The 20090-nt window shown below is 39.8% G+C and overlaps 2 protein-coding genes across 3 annotated transcripts in view; one reads left to right on the top strand and one right to left on the bottom strand.

The window, feature by feature from the left end:
- Positions 1–14107, top strand: part of LOC103464098 (actin cytoskeleton-regulatory complex protein PAN1) — a 21988-nt gene extending 7881 nt beyond the window's left edge. The window contains exons 2-4 of one of the 2 annotated variants that reach the window (XM_008407938.2): positions 1371–2414; positions 7739–7892; positions 12328–14107. In XM_008407938.2, the coding sequence (XP_008406160.1) occupies positions 1371–2255 (885 nt within the window). In that variant the 3' untranslated portion in view covers positions 2256–2414; positions 7739–7892; positions 12328–14107. Of the gene's footprint in view, positions 1–1370; positions 2415–7738; positions 8731–12327 lie in introns of those variants that run through there. The other variant, XM_008407937.2, reaches the window with a different exon arrangement.
- On the bottom strand, positions 9016–18205 carry mydgf (myeloid-derived growth factor). Its single transcript, XM_008407939.2, has 6 exons — positions 17978–18205; positions 15954–16004; positions 15799–15860; positions 14142–14223; positions 11990–12062; positions 9016–9848 (listed from the first exon to the last, which is right to left on the bottom strand). The coding sequence occupies exons 1-6, from the start codon at positions 18110–18112 to the stop codon at positions 9769–9771; spliced, it is 483 nt and encodes a 160-aa protein (XP_008406161.1). The 5' UTR covers positions 18113–18205; the 3' UTR covers positions 9016–9768.
- Positions 18206–20090: the final 1885 nt, after the last annotated feature.

Raw genomic sequence — 20090 nt, forward strand, 5'->3', positions numbered from 1 at the left:
CATCCATCCATCCATCCATCCATCCATCCATCCATCCATCCATCCATCCATCCATCCATCCATCCATCCATCCATCCATCCATCCATCCATCCATCCGTTTTCTTTACACCCTTGTCCCTTAGTGGGGTCGGGAGGGGTGCTGGTGCCTATCTCCAGCTAACGTTCCGGGCGAGAACTGGCAGCATTATCAGAATTATTTTTATTATTTTCTCCTCTGCTTGTCCCATACGATAAATATCAATAAATTTGATGCAGTTGCTGTGTGTACTTTAGTGATACAAATCATTCTTTATGTGACTGGTGTCCTCGAGGAGCGTATTTGAAATGGGAATGTTTTTCAAGAGCAGTTTTTGTGTTTATGGGGCTGTAACGGATGCGCTATGCAATCACAGCTATACACTTACCTAAGGATAGAAGTAATGAATAGTTTTTTATCATCACTTTTACTATTACCACGATCATACCACAAGATAACCTAATAAAACTTTAAAGTCTAATCGTCCACCCCTGGCCTGAATTTGTATTCAGCAAACAAACACGCTGTCCAAAACATGACCGTCCATCTGAACTTTCAGGCCAGATAATGAATTCCCTGATGACAAATAGCTGGAAAGAGCTCCTGCTCAGTTTGTCTAAAGTCATGTATTGAACACAGAAAGCATGTGGAAGAAGGTTTTTCTTTCAGAAGGGAACAAAATTTGACTTTTTAGGTAGGAAAACTATGTTCTGTTGAAACACAGTAGTGGCTGCGTTATGCTAAGGGCTGCTTTTTTTTCTTGGGTGTACTGAACACAAAAATGTGACCACATTTTGTTGACTATTATGTGCAGAACAATTTTAGTGCCGTTTCCTTTCACTCTACAGTTATACACCACTTTAGACACTTTATGGTATTCAGTCACAGATATATTATCAGAGAAGATCCACTGAAGTTTGTGCTTGCAGTGTGACAAAATCTGAAAATGTCCAACCTACAACTACAAAAGTCCTTCTGCTTTATGTTAACTGATTTTATTCTTTGTAAAAATTAAGGGAAAAATAAGCCAAAACCAGTAACTGGTGTGATTTGATGTGATGACCCGAAGTGACTTCCTGACCCGAACTTAAGTAGGAATCCAAAAGCAATTTCTTCTAATACAAAAGGGACGATCTGCAGCTACACACATTTAAAAATGTGATAATTTAATTTACCTATTGGTTAATAGAAACTTTTCTTTAAATGCTCTCTGCTTCTTCAAAACATATCGACTTTGGGAACTTTACAGTACAGCAACAAAATCTGCTTGCAACAGATTATAATGATTCCCTCTGGGAGAGTGTCGCGGATAATTTGTGTTTTTATTTATAAGTCATTCTGTGTGTTTTCTAGGTCGTGCAGCAGATTGACTATCTAACCTCCTCCATTGATCTGGATGATGAGGAGCAGCAGAGGCCTGGAGGAGAAGCTCAGCCTCCCAGCGACAGCAGCTACAGTTCAGGCTCCAGCTCCAGTGAAGTGACAGTACGCGGCGCCCAGCAGAGGGCTTCGGGAGCTGAAAACCAGCCAGGAACCGCAGACTCCTACGGAACCCCCAGCAGAGAGGATCACAGCAGAAGTCAGCCTTCGCAGAACGGGCAGCTGCGCTCCTTTACTGCGGGCTTTCTGTCAGAAAGGAGTCGGACTGTTCAATTAACTTGTGGGCGGTCCCCTAGAAAAACTTTGTCCCGTGTGAACACAAACAGCCTCCCTCCGTCTAGAAACCCGACCACCCAGGATCATGTTCTGTCTCCTAAAAGAAGCCTCCCTGCTCGGCCTCCCACTCCCGGGCTGTCTCCGCTGACAGTGAACCTCCATCACCCCAGCAGCCCTGGATCACAGCCTTCCTCCCCTCTGTCTCCAAAGTCTTATCCACCCCCCGCCCTCAGCCCTTCTGTCATCATAGAGACCAAAGTCGGGTCACTCCAGACCCCACAAAGCGATCTCCCATCTGCTGGTCCATTTTCGCCGTCGCTAACTCACCCTCAGTCTGCCAGCTGCCCACCCACCAACTTTGAAACCAAAAGTTTGCCCCTGCACGACAAAGAGCGGCGAGCGGCCTCAGCGGGACCCTCGAACGCCTGCACAGCCAAACCACACGCGGGCCAGGGCCGCAGGGCCCGCAAGCCCCCGCCGTACCCGCACCACAGACTCTCTGAGCCCACAAAGAAAGTGAAAGAGCCCCGCAAAGCTCCTCCGTACCCTGAGAAAAGAAGGCTGCTCTCAACCACTGTGTGAGAGAATGCAGCAGGAGGGGGGCGGCCGATCGAACAGAGGCACATACACAGCACCAGCCACATGTCTGCAGGAGTGGGGAGTGATTTAAGGCAGCTTAAGGCTCGCCAACTTCAGCCGAGATCAAGTTTCCAGGGCAACGGGATGCAGACGCAACTCAGGGTGAGTAAGTCCAGAACAACTGCGTCACTGCAAAAAACAAAATCTTATCAAGTATTTCTGGTCTAGTTTTTAGTGCAAATATCTTAGGATACTTGAGAAAAAGACAAAACTAACTTAGAAGTAACTTTTCAGCAAGAAATGGGAGCTTGTTTTAAGTCAGTAACACCTTAATGTTGATGAAAAAGGACTAGTTATAAGTGAAATAATCTGCCAATTGAACAAGAAATTTTCCCATATAAAATATAACATGGGACACCTAATTAGTACTTTGTTTTAATTCCATAATTAAGGGATTATTGACTTAAAACAAGCTCCTATTTCCTGCCAGGAGATTTGAGTACTTGAAGCAAAAAGGGCAGAAGTTGAATGCAAAAACACAAAATCTTATCACGTATTTCTGGTCTATATTTTAGTGCAAATATCTTAGAACTCTTGAAATAGGACAAAACTAATTTAGAAGTAACAATAGTGCACTGCAATATGGGACACTAACTGGTACTTCTTCATCAGTATTAAGAACTTATTGATTTAAAACAAGCTCCTACTTCCTGATTTCATAACATGAAGTGAAAAGGGCAGACCTAGACTGCAAAAACACAAAATGTTGCAAAGTATTTTTGGGTCTAGTTTCTGAAATAAATTAAAACTAATTTAGAAATAACTTTTCAGCTAAAATAAGTTAAAAATATGGGAAACCAGACACTTTTTAAAAATCAACATTAAAGTAGTTAATGACTCAAAACAAGCTCGTTTCTTGCTGAAAAGTTGCCTGCAAGTTAGTTTTGTCTTATTTCAAGTGTACGGAGATATTTGCACTTGAAACTGGACCAGAAATACTGGGTAAGAGTTTTGTGTTTTTGCAGTGCTGGTTCTACCCTTTTCCCTCCCTGCTCCTCAAATCTCCTGGGTGCACGCACGGGGCCGTAATGACATCTGGCCGGCTTACCGCTCAGGTAACAAGAGCCTTTGTGCAGATGTTCAATTTGCACCCCGGCTCTGAGAACTCCCACGGACTGCACAGCTAAAGGGCAGAGGGGAAGGCATTATTAGCCAGAAATCTGAAGGAAACTGCAATCACCTCAGAATGGCGAGACAAAGATAGAGGTGATTACTTTATTGCACCTTACCCCAATGCATCCCGGCATAGTCACTCGTATATATCAGCATCGCCTGTGGTCGGTAATTGCTGTCAGGAGTCGTGATGCTATGATGAGAAGTCGGCGCGGCTCGAGCTACTTTGGCTCGGCGGTGTGAGAATGCACTCAGGAGAGGCAAGGTCAGGGATCTGTGGTGCATCTAGAGGCAAGAAAAAGCTCTCATAAAAGGAGAAGCTTGGCAAGGCCACAGAGGAAACGTTCGGGCCAGCGTTGGGGTGCATGTCAAGGGAGACAGGGGGCAGCTGGCGATACGTTGTACCCTTCACCCGGCCCCACGGTGTTACAAAAATCCCATCTCCTTTGCTGCCTCTGGCTCGACCCACCTGGCCTCCGTCTCCATCTGTTCCCCTCTAAATGTCAAGGGGATGCAACAGGAAAGAAATAAGGAGCTGGTGTGTTGGAGAGGAATGCCAGCCAGATTGATTACATAAATACAACACAGGAAATCAATAGCTGTTTCATTTAGGACATAAATGCTGGTTTATTGGATCCTTTTCTCTTTGTGCCGACCTTTTTGAATAGGATAAAGCTGCCGCTAGTTTGCAATTTATTCCATTGTGAACAAATTCAATGAAACGATCAAAATCGGCGGTTAATCTCATTATATTTACGCTGCCTGACTGCGACACACGTTCTCATATCAGTATCAGTCCTTCTAGCGCCCGAGACATTTCACAAGACATGGGCATTATCGGGTTTAAACAGAGTTTCTGGAATGAGTGAGCGATGCTTTTATGTGAAACTATTTTCAGATAGGGATTAGCTGTCAGATTTTCCAGAACCAGAACGTGAGACCGACTCGAGTAAATTAGACTTCTCAGATTTCTATGTAAATCCTTTAATATTCTGCATGCACCCTGAATGCAAAATCTTTCTTTTACAAGTCTTGATTAAACACCGAACAAATTACCACACGAGTCTCTGAAGGAAAAAGAATGAGCGGCTTTTTCTTTGCATCTCACAAACACGCATCAGATGGTACCAGGATCACTGATTCGCAATCAGGCCAACTGGACTGAAATTACTGCTGCACTGTAAAAGAATTACCCAAAAAATAAAAATAAATAACCGTTTAGAGTAGGATGGATTGGTGCAAAGCTAATGACTCAATGCAATCAACTCTCCACTGTCGCCACGTGCTTGTTAAGCCATTTGAAATTGGACGGATTTATTTTGAACTGTATATCAGTGAATTATTTTTCACTTGGACTTATTTAGAATGGATGTAACTCACTTTGAATGACATGAATTGACTACGTTTCTGCATAATGAATCTATATAGTGAACTGTAGCAGTATTTTTTTGTGAATTGGCGCAGTATAAATAAACAGATTTGATTCGAATTACTTAAATAGATTTAACTAAAATATATAAAGTTGAGATAAGTAACTAACCTGCAACCTGGACAAAAACTAATTAAATTCAACCAGTTATATTCATTTTTATTGAATAAAGTTTGTCAGTTAAAATCTGGCAAACTTTATAGTCTAATATTTGCTAAATTAATGACATACATGACTAGCTTCAGTGTCTTGTAAAATATTTTCTTCTTTTTGAAGAAGAATTTTGTCATTTTAAAACCAAAGATCTCCATGTATTATGTGGGGATTTAATGTCATAGACAAAATAGCACGCAATTGTTAAGTGGAAAGAAAAATGACTAACGGCTTTGCATATCTAGATACCAAAATCTGAAGTCTTGCCAGATTCTCAATTGATCTTTGGTCTGGACTTTTACTAGGCCATCAAGACAAATAAATATGCTTTGATCTAAACCATTTGCTCCTAGCTCAGAGTCTGTTAAACGCTGAAAGTGATGTTTTTCTCTCTCCTTTTTTTTGAACTTCTACAAACAGAATAAATGCATAACAGATCACATCAAAGACCACTAGCTGTGCATGTAATTCACTCCAAAGATCCAAATACTGTTATGTCAAACAGGGCTGATTAAAGTTCCCCGAAAATCCCTAAAACTAAATACAATACAGTATTTTGGAAAGTATTCAAACCGTTTTTCACATTTTGTCAACTTATAACCACAAACTTCAGTTTATAAACGAACACATTCTAGCAAATAAATGCGTGGGAGGAAAATATGTGGTTTCCAAAAATACAGATTTGCAAATTCTTCATCATTATTCAATCTTTCCAGCTACAAGTCTTTGGGGATGTGAATCTACCAGTTTTACACATCAAGTCACAGGCATTTTGCTCCTTCTTCTCTGCAAAACACCTCAAGCTCAGTCAAATTGGGTGAATAGAAACGATTAACATCAGTTTTCAAGCCTTAAGATTTGTAGTTGAACTAGGCCTGGACTTTCACAAGGCGTTTAGGAACCTACACCGATCCGTCTTCCCAGCTTCCATGTTCCTGCTGAAGTGATGCTCCCAAAATTGTTTCATCAGTGCAGTTTATATCTGACACCAGGTCACATTGGGGATGCTTTCCACAGAGTGAAGTGCATTGTTGATTTTTCTTTCACACATTACATTTTGCATTTAGGCTAAAAGGTTCAACGTTGGCCTCATTTGACCTCGGCGTCTTCCTCCACATGTCTGCTGTGTCCTTTATGTTGCTTGTGTCACACTTAAAACAAGATTTCTTTTAGGTCCCGCTCTTCAGATGGAATGTTGTTTTATTGACCCTAAACGTGCTCTAAACTCTTCATGAGGTTTCTTAAAACCTAAGACCTTCACAGCTAGGGAACTTGTAAAGGCAATCGGTTGCACTCAATCTACATTCACATGCATGCCATTTGTATCACCTGAGATTTATGTGGTTGTGTTGGTCAACCACATAAAGTCCTAATTGAACAAGTGCACAAACGTTACATAGCATGAAGGGGTATGAATACTTTTGCATGGGAATATTTATAGTCTCTGTTCACAAAGTAATTCTTTTAGCCAGGATCTAACTAGAACAATAACAGCATCCATCTTTTATTTATAACCTGTACTTCCAACAAGCTGTGCAGGAGCTCTGTGTAGTACACCTCTGCTCCACAACATCCTGCATGTTCCTCCTGATAGTTTTTCCTGTGATGCAAGGAACTTTTTCTGCTGTTGTCAGACAGTACGCTGAGTTGCTGATATGTGCTCAGGATCTGGATGACAGAATCGAGGCAGCTCTGGGCCCCGCAGACGGAGAGAGCTGATGGGCAAACAAAGAGCTGTTGAGAAGCAGAGATTTACAACTCAAAGGAACAAACAGCTCAACAGAAACGGGCCAGAATTTGGCCGTCAAACTGCAGCAGAAATCACAGGTTCTGCTTTGCTGCGAAGGTGCGGGTCGGTTCTGCGCAGCATGTCGGGAAATCATTAACACCTCGCTGTTCCAGGGAGTTTTCAGCAGGCGAAAAGCAGCGATTTTCAGGCTCAAAAACACTCCTGAATGGAGAGTTTTCAGTGCTGACGTGCGACTCTTGCATCAAGCGAGCAGACACCGGTTTGCAGACGATCTAGATTTTCTCTGGATTTAACATAATGATGGATAAATCCCCGTGACTTTCTATCTCAGTAAGCCCACAAAGATCAGCCAGTCCATACATTCCCATATGTGCCTCTGGATTTAATAGATCCTCCCAGCAAAGCTTCTTCCTCCCCCCAGAAATTACGGGGAAACAATAGAGGCTCTCTATCTCTTAGAAACATTTATTTGAGCACAATATATGTTAATTGACTACACTCACAGAATACATTTTAAGGCTAATTTTTCATTACTCTAGCAGAAAGGGTCTCATAAGTCTCATTTGGAGGCTCCGACACTGGCTGCTTCCCTAAACCGGTCCAAATTAGGAATGCATTAGCGGCGCTTCTAGAAATTACGGCTATTGGGCAGATAAGATGGGACATAAAAACGCAATCCTCGCCGAGGCCCGGCCCTGACAGCGCGCAGAATATTTAACGCCTCGACACAGGCAATCAAATTCCTCCTCTCTTTTCATGTTTACCCTTCTGACAAGGCTACGGCAGCTTCAATCAGACCACGACTGATGTAACCTGACAAAAATACAAGAGTTATCTCCACCGAGGTGACAACATGTCTTTATTCAAACACCCATCAAGTATCATCATGATTCACAGCAATCAACAGGTAGAAAAAGAAAGGATACATGTACAAAATTAGTAACGCAAGTCGTATTTTTTCATTTTCTTTTTCCCCCTCAGAGCCAGGTCGAGGTCCGGGTGTGATCTTTTCCTGTTCTGAACCCCCCCCCCCACATCACCCCGAGAGAGAAAGAGAGCCTGGATGGTGACAAAGGGACTCGGTGTTTCCTCCACTCCGGGGGATCGCCTCGACACCAGATGAAAGACACCGAAGGTACCCCGCCTATCCCAGCTAATCCAAGAGCAGAGTCAAATCAGAGAAATCCTCCAATCTGAATTCAATCCTTGGACACTTGTGCTGTTTGAGGGTTCGGATCAATGCCGGTAAGATAAAGAGCATAACAGAGAAAGGGGAGAGCAGAGAAGAAGAAGTGGGGGAGAAGGAGTGAGAGGGAGATGAGGGGCATGTGATAATGAAGCACTTCTGAAACCTGCACAATATTCTCACTGATCCCCACATGTGGCACCGAGAGATGAAAGCCAGAGGTTCGAGAGGGAGCGAGCGCTGGCATTTTTATTCCTCATCTAGAAACCTCCAAATGTCTGTGCATGCTTTACATTTTATTACTTTTGAGTTAAACATCTGCACTAATGTTCCAGACTTCAATTTCTAGATTGAAGTCTGCTTGCCATCTGCTTTTATAACATTCGACTACAAAACTTTGATCTGGTTGGGGATTATTGGTACCAGAAAACTTAAAGCAACGCTGAGGTTTCTTTATTATTCAGCTCAGTGGGTAAAGAGCTGCTTCAACACTTCTGGCACTTGAGCAAAGTGATATCAGCTCCATTTGGAAATCTACAATCCTACATTAAATATACTTTATATCTTCCAGATGTTATTCTTGTAAAGTCACACCATCTGACTTTACAAATAAAAATAAATGGGTTTGCTTGACAAAATTTAAGAACCAGCAGTTCTAAGAGTTTGTACTGTTAGAGGCCAATAAAGTAGAGAAACGATGGCCCTTTTTGCATCTTTAATTTATTTCCAGTCAGTGAGTTGGACAACAAGGAAAGATGTGATAAAGGAACTTACCTCAATATTTATGWAAAAAAAAAAAAAAAAAAAAAAAAAAWWKMTTTTWTTTTTGAGACATTTACTTTTTAGCACTTAGTCAGTGGAAAAGGGAGTAAATCCAATATTTTCCATATTCCTCCAGACCTTTCAGGACTCTACATCTTACCAGGCATGAGCTAAAACGTTCTGGTTTCAAATCTACAAGAATGTGCCATTATACTTCTTAAAAAACATTATTATAACCAATTCTATCAATAAGTCATACTAGTCAGAGCAGTGAGGATAAATTATTTTCTGTTTAAGCAATTAGGCCATGTCATATAATTTTGTTTTAATATATAGGATTAATACTAACCTCACCATACAGCGAGTTTCGCAGACTCAAACTCGTCAACAGTTTGCATTTTGATTCTGTTTTGTGACGGATTTTTTGAAGTGGTATAGTTTCATCAGAGGGAAATAGCAGGAAACGAAAACCTGGCTGATGTTTGGAGAGATCAGACGCGACGCTTTGAGTTATCTGCAGCAGATGTAGATAAACGGAGACGCTGAAGTGCTTCTTTCAACAGCAGAGCGGATCGCACCGAGACAGAGCAATTTCTACTTGTTTGGATGCGTGCTGCTGCTTCACAATACCAGGGATTACTCACTCTCCTCTCAGGATTACACAAGATGCATAAATCTCCTGCTAATATAAAATGTATCTAAGCTGGACAGACCCCATCCCAACACCAGGCTATGCATTCCCACACCCACCGGATCAAACCAGAATCTCTTTATGTTACAAACTAAGAAACAACTACAGAAGCACGTAATCTAATGGCCGATTTTGATCCAGAAAAGTCTGGATAATCAGTTGATTCCTTCATCTTTTGTAGAACAAATCCAAAAAAAATGAGTGAAAAAGGCTGGATATGTACTACAACTGGTTCTCCGTGTCCCCTCAAAACAATATTAGCTTCAACCTGCTTCCGTTTTCGGTCGTTTCTCGGGAAGAAATCCCAACAAGCAGAAGCACAGTTCACCGAGGTGCTGTGATTGGTCACAGCAGAGCGAGACTTCTGTCCAATCACAGCTCTTCATGTCTCGTCCGTCCAATGACGGTCAGCTTGGAAAGCTGAGCGTTGAACTTTCCATCCGTTTGGGTCACTGGAATTAAGAAAGGAGAGAGTGGATTACTGCTGGAGTCTGTGCAACATCACTTACCATTAGATTTATGTAGATATATATATATCATTTCTGCTTTAGCTGTGACTCCTACAGTCAGCTAAATATCAGACATCAAAGCTATGAGGAGGTTCAGAAGAGAAATGTTTTTGCAGAGAAAAATATGAGACATAAACGTTTTAAAAATGAGAGCAACATCAGGTCTGTGCTAATGTACAAACTTGATTTTTATCTTATGGTTTTTTTTTTTTTTGCTTTATTTCTGCTGTTTAATATTTAGAGATGTTTTTTGTCTAACAACTCTTTTTTTGTGTGTGCAAGAAATCTTAAATATTTTTTGAAGCCCTGACTTTTACTTGCATCTGCTTTTTAATCTCCCATGATGCAACTGTCATCTTCCAAACATATTTATGACAAAAAATATAAATTTCAAAGCACTAACATATCATCATATATCAATATTTTTTAGTTATGGCTGTTTAACTGAGTTTTTATCCAAATAACTATATATTTATAAAGAACAACTTAATTATTCTTCATACAATAAATAGTAGAAAGTATATGTTGCCATAGAAACAACCACAGAAGCAGTTAATTTAATGACGTTTGGATAAGCAGACATTTTTTGGATACTGCAACAAAATTGATTTGATGGGAACATTATTTCTTCTTACCTTTTCATAAATAAAACAGTATAAACATTTTCCAGTGTCTATATTATTTTGTATCTATGAATACATGTAATGTTAGTGAGACATAAAGTCTTAATCTGAAGACAAACAGTACAATCATAAACAGTATGAACCAAAGAAAATATTCTGTAAACATTAAGGCAAAACTACTTGACATAACCCAACACAAAGCGGTTAATAACACCATTGTAGCAATAATTTCAACACATTTTAACAATATTTATAACCATGATAACTGTAAAGCTCAGTAATACTGATTATTGTGATATGTTTTCAAACACAAATTGTGATTAGATCATGGCTGCTTGAACAGATGTTTTGGAATAACAAAAATAAAAAAAAGGTAATTTGTCCTGAATTGTCTTGTAACAGGACAGGCTGTGTTATTTGTCTGAGCTCAGTGTGTTAAGGTTAGAATAACGTATAAGTTAAGGTTCATTTTTACTGTCCGTAATTAGTATATTTTTTGTTTTGTTGTTCTGTTGCAAAATCTTTTCCCACAGTAGAAAGATGGCCTCTATTAATATGAAATTGCTTTAAAATTAACCAGTTAACTAAATTATTTGCACCTAGCTTTCAGGAAAAAAAAAATCCTAACAAAAGAGCATTATAATTACAGCTGCCACTAGATGGAGAATGAAAACTCAGAGTGCAGCAATAAATGAATCACACAGACAATTAAGGGCCAGCAAGTGAGGCAAAATGTCTGGATTTGGATAAATTATTCAGTGCAAGAATAGAGACGCATGCAGTGCTGATGAAAACCAGAAAATAAAAACATAAATATTTTAAAGCTGAAAAAAGAAAACAATGATTGGTTTGTATAGCTTTAAAATAAGGCAATGCTTTCAGCATATCTTTGCATGTAGTTACTATTTTGTCCAACAGGTGTCTCTGTTTGGGTTACCGAAACCTGAACATGCCTTTGTGTGTTGCAGCAAGAGCACAAAAAGTGCTTTAGGACTGTAGTAATTAAAAAGCCCTTTACATACTGTACTACACGCCGATAAGCAATCTATGCCTGGAATTCATCGCTCCCGCTGTTTCTCAGTGATGGGATTATCCTTAAGTCCGTCATCGGCGCCGAGTTCGGAGCCTGTAAGCCTCTGTACTTTAGCGTCTAATCTGCTGAAAATGACAGCTGAAGTAAATTGCCAGTCGGGGTGACTAGTCAAATCCTGCTAATCACAGGCTGCAACTGAAGCCCCAGTTGGGGATTTCGGCGGGAGCCAGAGAACAACAAATAATGCTACGGGGACGACTGTGAAAACCCACTCACAGCTGGAGCGCACGCTTCGCAGGGGAAGCTGCAGGGAGCTTGCAACGTGATAATGGGAGGGCTGGGGCTATGTGTGTGGAGGCAGAGAAAGAGACCGATGTGACAGGCAGAGGGAGTTGATTGAACACTTGGAGACACAATCAATTCCTCACCTGTTGATTCTCCTATGGTAAATTCGTCTGGCTTCAGAGGTACGTCACGCTGGCCTGACACTGCCGTTTCTGACTGGAGACGCATCCGCAAACGACGAGGAGGAAACGGTGGAAAACAAAAACAAGAGATTCAAAACAAAACAAAAAACAAATAACAGGCGGCGGCACAGAGAACAATGTCATTTGCACAGGAAGGAAGAAAAACTAAAAACTAAAAAAAAAAAAACAGAGGAAAGAACTCCGATTCAGCATCAAGGTCAGAGATGTGTTTGTGTATGCGATGTTGTTTCAGTCCCCTCACTCTGAAGTTATTTTCTCTGTTTGTCTTTTCCGTGCAGGGCACACAGCCAGAGCAGGAGGAGGAAACATGTTCTCTCTCTCTCTCTCTTTCTAATGACGCGAGTGTCAGGAATGTCCTTGCTGGGGGAAAGGAGGCGTGTCAAGGTGTGCCTCGCATCGCCTCGCAGACCACGACCGCATCAGATACGGCAGACCGCTGCGAAGTGACCGTCCGGACATTAACCTTCCACTGAAAACATTACGTGCAGAGATGCAACTCCAAGTCGGACTCCAAAAACTAATAAAAGTTTGTCTTTCTGACTTGCGTTAAGTTGTAAAACGTTGGGATGGTGCTGAGGCCATTGTTAGAGGATGAAAGCTGTAAACATGCAGAGGTGTGGAGCTCATAGTGGGTTTAATGGATGAGAGGAAGAGACATTTAGAAAACTAATTAAAATCAGGTTGGATTGTTGGCAGAGATTCTGGTAGTCGGATAAAAACATGAGATTAATCCAAAAATTCCCCCGTAATTTAGACACAATTTTTTAAAAATACTACCAATAACTTAATAGTGTGAAAATGCTATGTTAGCATCCAAAACCTCTACTCTGACTAAAAAATATTAACCGAATGTAGCAGAAGAACTGATATTAATTTCCCTTCATTCTTTCCCTTCTTTAAGAAGTTTCTTAGTGGAGACTTTGGAGGACTTCCAAACAGATAAGTCCCAACACTTTCCTGAACTTTTCCAGATTTTTTTAAGGTTTATGACAGTGTTCGTCAGAACCAGGTTAAGAACCACAGGTACAGTGGAAAATCCTGATCTTAGAAGCTTCAGAGGCCAGTGAAATGTTTTTTAAAAGAATTTATCTGCATATTCGCAGTCGGTCTGGGTGCTTAATCCAGAAATAAAGTTATAATGTGGAAATAAATAAAAAAAAAGAACAGATGCCATTAAATGCTGAATAAATCAATAATAAAGTTTTTTTTTTTAAAGAAATCTCAGTTCTTTCAACTAGATAACAAATAATAACCATAGACATTTATCCAGAGTTGGAACATGATAAAAGGATTTTCCATACAGCTTGAGATGAGGTGGATGAATATTAAGACTGCCTTTGTGACTCAGACGTACAATAAATCCCTTCACTAATGCCATACGTTAGATGATTTCATGCTGATCTAGGAAAGTCATGGTTTTGTTGACAAATTCTGCCATTAAATGTCTATTTTGTCACAGAAAACGAGATCAAAGCATCAATGGTGACATCTCTCCCTCTACCCCCCATCTGATACCAAAATGTGTTGCTTAGAAGAAGAAATATGAAGCTGCAGAACATGAAAGTAGCCTCGAGTTTGACATGCGTGTGGCTGGCTGAAATGTTCATTATTTGCCGGCTGTGCAAAAAGATGTTCAGCAGGAATTCGCCTTGATTTTCTGACATTTGTGCAGATACCGAGTAATGAAAAGCTTTTATCTCTCTACTGACAGCGCGTATGAGGCAGAATGGAAACATCAAGCAGCAATTCTTTAATGCTGTTCGTTAGTTTGCCTCGGCTTGAGAGGGTTTGTGGCAGCAGGTTGTCAAGAAATAAGATTTTTATCTCTAAAGGACGCAGAGTTAAAGGCAAACAGGTCAAGCCTATAAAATCATGCAGGACGGGGTTTTTATGCCCCAATTTCATGTGGCTTAATGCCACTATTGATTCTTGATCAACTTATCGTTTGGCTCTCATCAGTATTCAGCTGGTGAGGTGGCCATCGCTCCTTGGGGATCAAGATCAGCTGACAACATTGGTTCATTAAAAACAAAGCCACAAAAGCAAAAAAAAAAAAAAGAAGAAGAAATTAACAGCCTGGTTTCATACTTACAAAAGCGTTGGCATATTCAATTTTGGCTCCTTTCAGCTCAGCTTTGAACTGGGTGAAAAACAGGTATGATTTTCCCTGAGGCCTGAAAGAAATTAAAGACACAAATGTTTAAACAATAATGATCCCAACACACAGTCTCTTCAGTGTGCACTGCTCCCTGATAGATCCCTTTCTTTTTTTACTTTCCATCATACTCTAATGTTTCAGAATGTTTCAGATCAAACATCATTTTATATCAGATAACAAAAATACAGTCAAACAGCAGTTAACCGATTTAACAGTTACTCTTATTTGACTGTGGCCCTCCGTTCTTCACAGAAATGTTTTATTCTAACCACATTGGTCATGTACAGCATCTCAATGCTTTGACTAGGCCACCTTCATTTTGTTTTGAGTCGTTCAGATGAGACTTGCTGCATTACACCAGTTTCCCCCCACCCTCCCCCCAACGTTATTTTGTCATTTGTCAGACTTGCTGTTTTCAAGATTTTTTTTTATAGCAATATATTTGTAAGGTTAGATGAGAAGCATGTTGATCAAAATGTCAGAAGATTTAAAGTTTGTCACTGGAAAATCACGTTCCATCTGTAATGTCAAACTGAATGTTGGCCACTGATGCAGCGAAGCAGCTCTAGACTTTCACATGACGGTGCGTTTCTGACACTCTGGATCTCTTTTACAACAAATCTAAAGGAATCCAATCCTTCTGTTTGACATTTGCTTTTTCTTATTCTTGAATCATCACTTTTACTAAGGCGACCTCCAGGACTTCAGATGTTCTGGGTTCCTTTGTGACCTCTGGGATGGGTCGTCAATGCACTCTTAGGAGAATTTTTGGAAGATTGGTCAATCTTGGTAAAATTCCCCACAGCTGCAACTTTTCTCCATTTGTGAATAATGGCTCTGACTCTGAACCCTTTCCAGACAGACAGATGTTACAGACTTTCTGTTTCTCATCTATTCTTGAAGTTACTTAGGCGATGATGAGTCGTTTTCACATGATCTTTCGGTATGCTTCATGTTGTCAGACGGGTTATACCCAAGAGATTTTCTCCCATGTTTCCGAAATGAAACAAATAATGAAAAATTGCCGGGTATTGCTTGACCACAGTTGCTGCTGCAGAGAGTTGCACAACCAGGTTTAGGGGTTCACACAGGGTCATGCCAACCTGACCCTGCGTGAAGGTGAATGCAAACTGGGTTTTTTCCTCTTAATAAATCATTAATGACAACCGTTCAAAGCTTTTCTACAAATCCAGGTTATCTTTGAGTGATATTAAAACTTTTATCATCATCTTACACATTTGAATCTAACAAAAAGACATTGTTAGAGGTATTAGTTGATTTTTTTTCCCTGCAACTGTCATAACTGACTAAAAAATAAATAAATCAATCAGGTGACTCGGAGGAGCCGCAGATGGGACACGTTTGCGATGATGAGGACGGAGTCGGCCAAGTGAAGAGGAGGAACCACCACAGTTTGGTTCGGTGAGTGGGCAGGTATTACTCATGTTGAGAGGAGGACACACATCTGTTCACACAGTCACATTATGGGAATGAGTCTTCCTCATCAGGACAGACCTAAAGCATTCGTTTCAGGGGAAGACATGTTTTGAATGCAAATCGATTAAGTGTCGTCAAGTTTTGTCCGTCTCACCTCCACACAGAGCAGGAAAACAGCTGGTCGTCTTCGCTCAGGCCCACACTCATCAGCCATTGCTGTTTTAGAGCAGAGCAATATTTCACCGTCATGCCAGCTGGGATTAATAGTCAATAAAACTTTAGGGTCTGAGTGATTGAGACAACACATACCTCATTAGTTCCTCCTTGTGAAGCATAGGTGAAGATGCACTCATACTTGCTCTGAAACAAGACAGTGAGAGGTTTAATGACAATTAGTATAAAGTCTGAAAAACTTAATTTAATAATACATTTATTTATATATATTTAACAACAAATGAATTTATTAACTGACTGAGAACATAAAAAAGTAATTCAAACAAGATTACTATTAAATGAAAGTCGTGTTTAAAAAGAGTAAGAGAGTCTCTGACATTATTTTATGTCACTCAAACAGTTCAGCCTTTGGTGTTTTTTTTTTTTTAAATAGATAACCTAAATAAATGGGAAGCATTTGCAACGTTATCACAGACTGCTAGTCGAAAAATGCCAAAAGTGCTATTTTTGGCATTTTGTGTCCAAGTTCATTGTTACATGAAGAAACACCAGGGGCTAGTTCTGAGTTTAGAAAGTTTTCTCCTTCCGAATTATTTATAAGTCCTCTGAGGCTGAAAAGTCTGAATACTAGAGATGTGCCGATCAGGTTTTTTCCTTCCGATTCCGATCACCCATGAGGGCCGATCACCGATACCAATCACATAATTATTTTCTTTTTTTAATCATGAACACTACCGGTTACATTATGTGGAAAAAGACACCATGAATTCACCTTAATTTAGACAAAAACTTGTTTTTAATAACTTTTTCCAAGAAAAAAAAACTAAACTAAACAGGCGCGTAGCAGCGGTTCAACAGCGAGAGCAGAACCAGCGTCTTACGTCGCAGCTCGAAGACTTAAATAATTTTGCGGGTTATTTGTTTAGCTTTCTGACCGTCATGCTAATCCAGGTTTACGTGCTGCTTTACCTGCTATCTGATCGCTCCGTATGTCTTTTTTACTGCAGTGAGCCACGATATAGCCAAACTCCGTCAAGTATGGCATTGTTTTTATGTCATATTAGATTCGTTGTGTTGATGCATTTTGACCTGCTTCACCCCACATGCTTCAATTTTCCGCTGCAACACGCAAACTTCCCCATTCACTCAGTGCGATATAGTTCCACACGACATCGCTTAGGATTTGTTGCTGCGCGTTTGGCAGAATGAAGGAAAGAGGAGACCAGCTGCACAGGCAGACTGCGAAATGAGATGCAGGTGATCGGTTTGTGTGATCGGCAACAAGAGACCGTGATCGGCGATCACCGATCATACACTTTTTCACGGAAATCGGCCGATTATGATCGGTGGCCGATCGATCGGCACACCTCTACTGAATACATTTCTTAAAATACTTTTTGAAAGCCTGAAGAGCTTTTCTTATGAAGATCACTTTAGGATTACACGGAAACCTGAAAAGGAACGAGGAAAGGAGGAATCCTGTAAAATACCGGTTCTTGAAACGTCTGCAATAAGAATCACCCCATCAAACGTTTCACTGGAAATTCATTGGAAAAGCACACAAACAAAGTAAGAAATAATCTCATTCGTGTCAATTGTGTTGTAATGATGCCATGATGAGACTTTTTCCAAACATGAGGAAATAGCTTCAAATAATCAACATGATATTCCATATAACACTCTTTGATGCTTGTACATTAAACATTCAAAAGTTTTAGGCTTATTTTCATGAAAATCTGTTCAGCGCTATTAAAAAAAACAAAAACATAATAAAAAAAAGTATCATCCAATCAATGAAGACCTTGTGGCAGATGAGCTTAGACGTGTCAGCGTTTCACAGGCTGTGTGGTCATCAATCCGCGACTACAACTGACCGATGGAATGTAGTTTTTCCGCTTTTATCGCAAAAAATGCCAATCTTGACATATTCAGCGTGTATATTTTAAAGATAAAAATGGATTATGTTTTTTTTTTTTTTTACAGTTTTAACTCGATAACAATGTCAGTGAACTACACAGACCTACATAATGAAATGACTTCCTGTAAAGCTGAAGAATAAAGGAATGCTCGGGTTAAAAATATCGGCAAGTTTTCGTTTCCAAGGCAACTCGATTTAAATGAGCAGTCGGTGGCTTCAGAAAACAAGAAAAGCAACTTACGAGTCTCTCAGAGAAAGTGTGCACAACTCCTCCCGGCTTGACGTTGAACTCCACTACCTTTGTCTGCTCGGCCGAGACACACAGGGACATTGAAATCCCCAGAAGCAGAAGAGACATTTTACCGAAGAGCTGCATTTTCTTCCTCGGTCTTCTTTGATCTATGGTGTTACACACCGACCAGTCAATCCGAATAAAACGATGTCCCGTCGACTGTTAATGACGTCACAGCCTTCGTCACGATGCGAACCACTTTCAGCAACAGCAAATACCTGAAGGGAAACACTAAAAAATATGTTGAAAAACAAGTAAAAATAATAATAAAAAAGCACTTAGTTTAAATTTTATTTCACATACTTTGGAACTCCGTTCCATAAGAAATAGACACACTCACTGTGGCCTGTTTTATCACCACACGGTGACGCTCTTTTTCAACTAATACAATGTCCATGTAATAGTCAGTCACGTGTTAAAAGTTGAAATATATGCATGTTATAGTTTATCATACTTATTAGGTTATCTATGTTTACTGGCAACGTATTATTATTATTATTATTATTATTATTATTATTATTATTATTATTATTATTATTATTATTATTGCATTTAGGTAATGTGAAGGTATGTTATTAATTCATGTTCAGTTTATTTTCATTTTACAAATATTTACAGAAATAATTTAACTTTTTTCTTCAATATTTTTGCATGGATTATATGGTTTGCTTTTCTTTTTGTTGTTGCCCTTGTTATTTCCAATATTTATTTTAAATATGTGTCGTATTTTATTTCTCTAAACATTTTTCTATGTCAATCACAAAGTATTCATGTGATTTAGTTGTATTTTACAATTATTTTCAAACTATACACTAGAACAGAGAATAGAAAAGCAGCAAAGTGACAGGGGAAATGAAAACAAGCATAGAGGTATAAATATAAAAAGAAAAAATAATGTTCAGAAATGGCAAATTTACAGCATCAAAAATACAGTACAGATTCAAAGAAATGTGCAACGGAGTAGGACATAATAATTCCTTTTTCTCTAGGAATTTGTTGATGCAGACTCCTTCATAATGATACCTTTAGACTTTCTGTCTCCAAATATCATTTTATTTTATTGATAATAATATATCTATTTCCGTTAAATTTTTATATTAATCTGTATCTGAGTTAATTTTTTCTATCTGTGTCTGTAACCATTTCTTTCCAGGGCATACTCATTTATAAATGCCTTTTCCTCACAAATTGGTGACAGACAAGCGCTTAATGCCAAAAACATGCAACATGTCACAAATGCTGTTACTGACGTGATTTTGTCTCACAAGAGACCGTTTTCCTGAGGTCTTCTTCTGCATGGCTCCTCTTATGTGTGCTTTATGTCTCTGGAGCCATTAAACATCCACAGGTGAACATGTTTCCTTCGAGAGGAGACATCCTAACATTGTCTGGCACTCACATGCAAAGTCCACAAAACATTGTAAGCATTTGGACCAAATATTTAAACACAAAACAACCAGAGAATTTCAGCTTGTCAACCTTTTCACCCAAATCTGCCTTCTGTGCACTCTGCCTGACATCTCCTCCTCCTCCTCCTCAGCCGGAGAACTTTTCTGCCAAGTTAAACTAGTCGGCCCAAGAAATTTTAAAAACAGGATGCCTTCACTCAGCTAAGTACTTTGATATTTATACAGCAACTCAAAACACCACCATCATCAGACAGGGAAAGCTCCTGTTAGATGCAATGATGTGCGACTGGTCAAACTCACATACAGTAGTACTACTTGTTCTTCCAGGCAAATATTCTCCGCTCTACATCAGACACAAGACTGTGTCAGACGAGAGAAAATGATTTCCTCATTTAATTTCCCCTCTACTTGCACACATAGCTTTCACTCCTTGGTGCCAACAAACAATTCCCTGGAAGGTAAACACGGGCCACAGACAGAGAAACAGAACGTCAGCATCAAGAAGGCGCCAAATTATTTCACTAATGATGTGAACTCAGTGCTTCAGACTCGGCACACAGTGGGCAGCACTAAAACCCAACACATTTCTGTGCCTCAGTGGCATGTTAAGTTTGTATTTTAAATAGTTTTAATCAGCTGCATTTGATAACGTT

This window comes from Poecilia reticulata, linkage group LG4 (genome assembly GCF_000633615.1).
Source record: "Poecilia reticulata strain Guanapo linkage group LG4, Guppy_female_1.0+MT, whole genome shotgun sequence".
Lineage (NCBI taxonomy): Eukaryota > Metazoa > Chordata > Actinopteri > Cyprinodontiformes > Poeciliidae > Poecilia > Poecilia reticulata.

Excerpts from the sequence above, each read along its gene's own strand:
- mydgf (XM_008407939.2), bottom strand. The coding sequence starts at position 18,112 with ATGCAGCTCTTCGGTAAAATGTCTCTTCTGCTTCTGGGGATTTCAATG. Across the intron at positions 15,861-15,953 it reads CACAAGGAGGAACTAATGAG|CAATGGCTGATGAGTGTGGG; the intron begins GTATGTGTTGTC and ends GCTCTAAAACAG. Across the intron at positions 12,063-14,141 it reads TTGAATATGCCAACGCTTTT|TCAGAAACGGCAGTGTCAGG; the intron begins GTAAGTATGAAA and ends ATGCGTCTCCAG.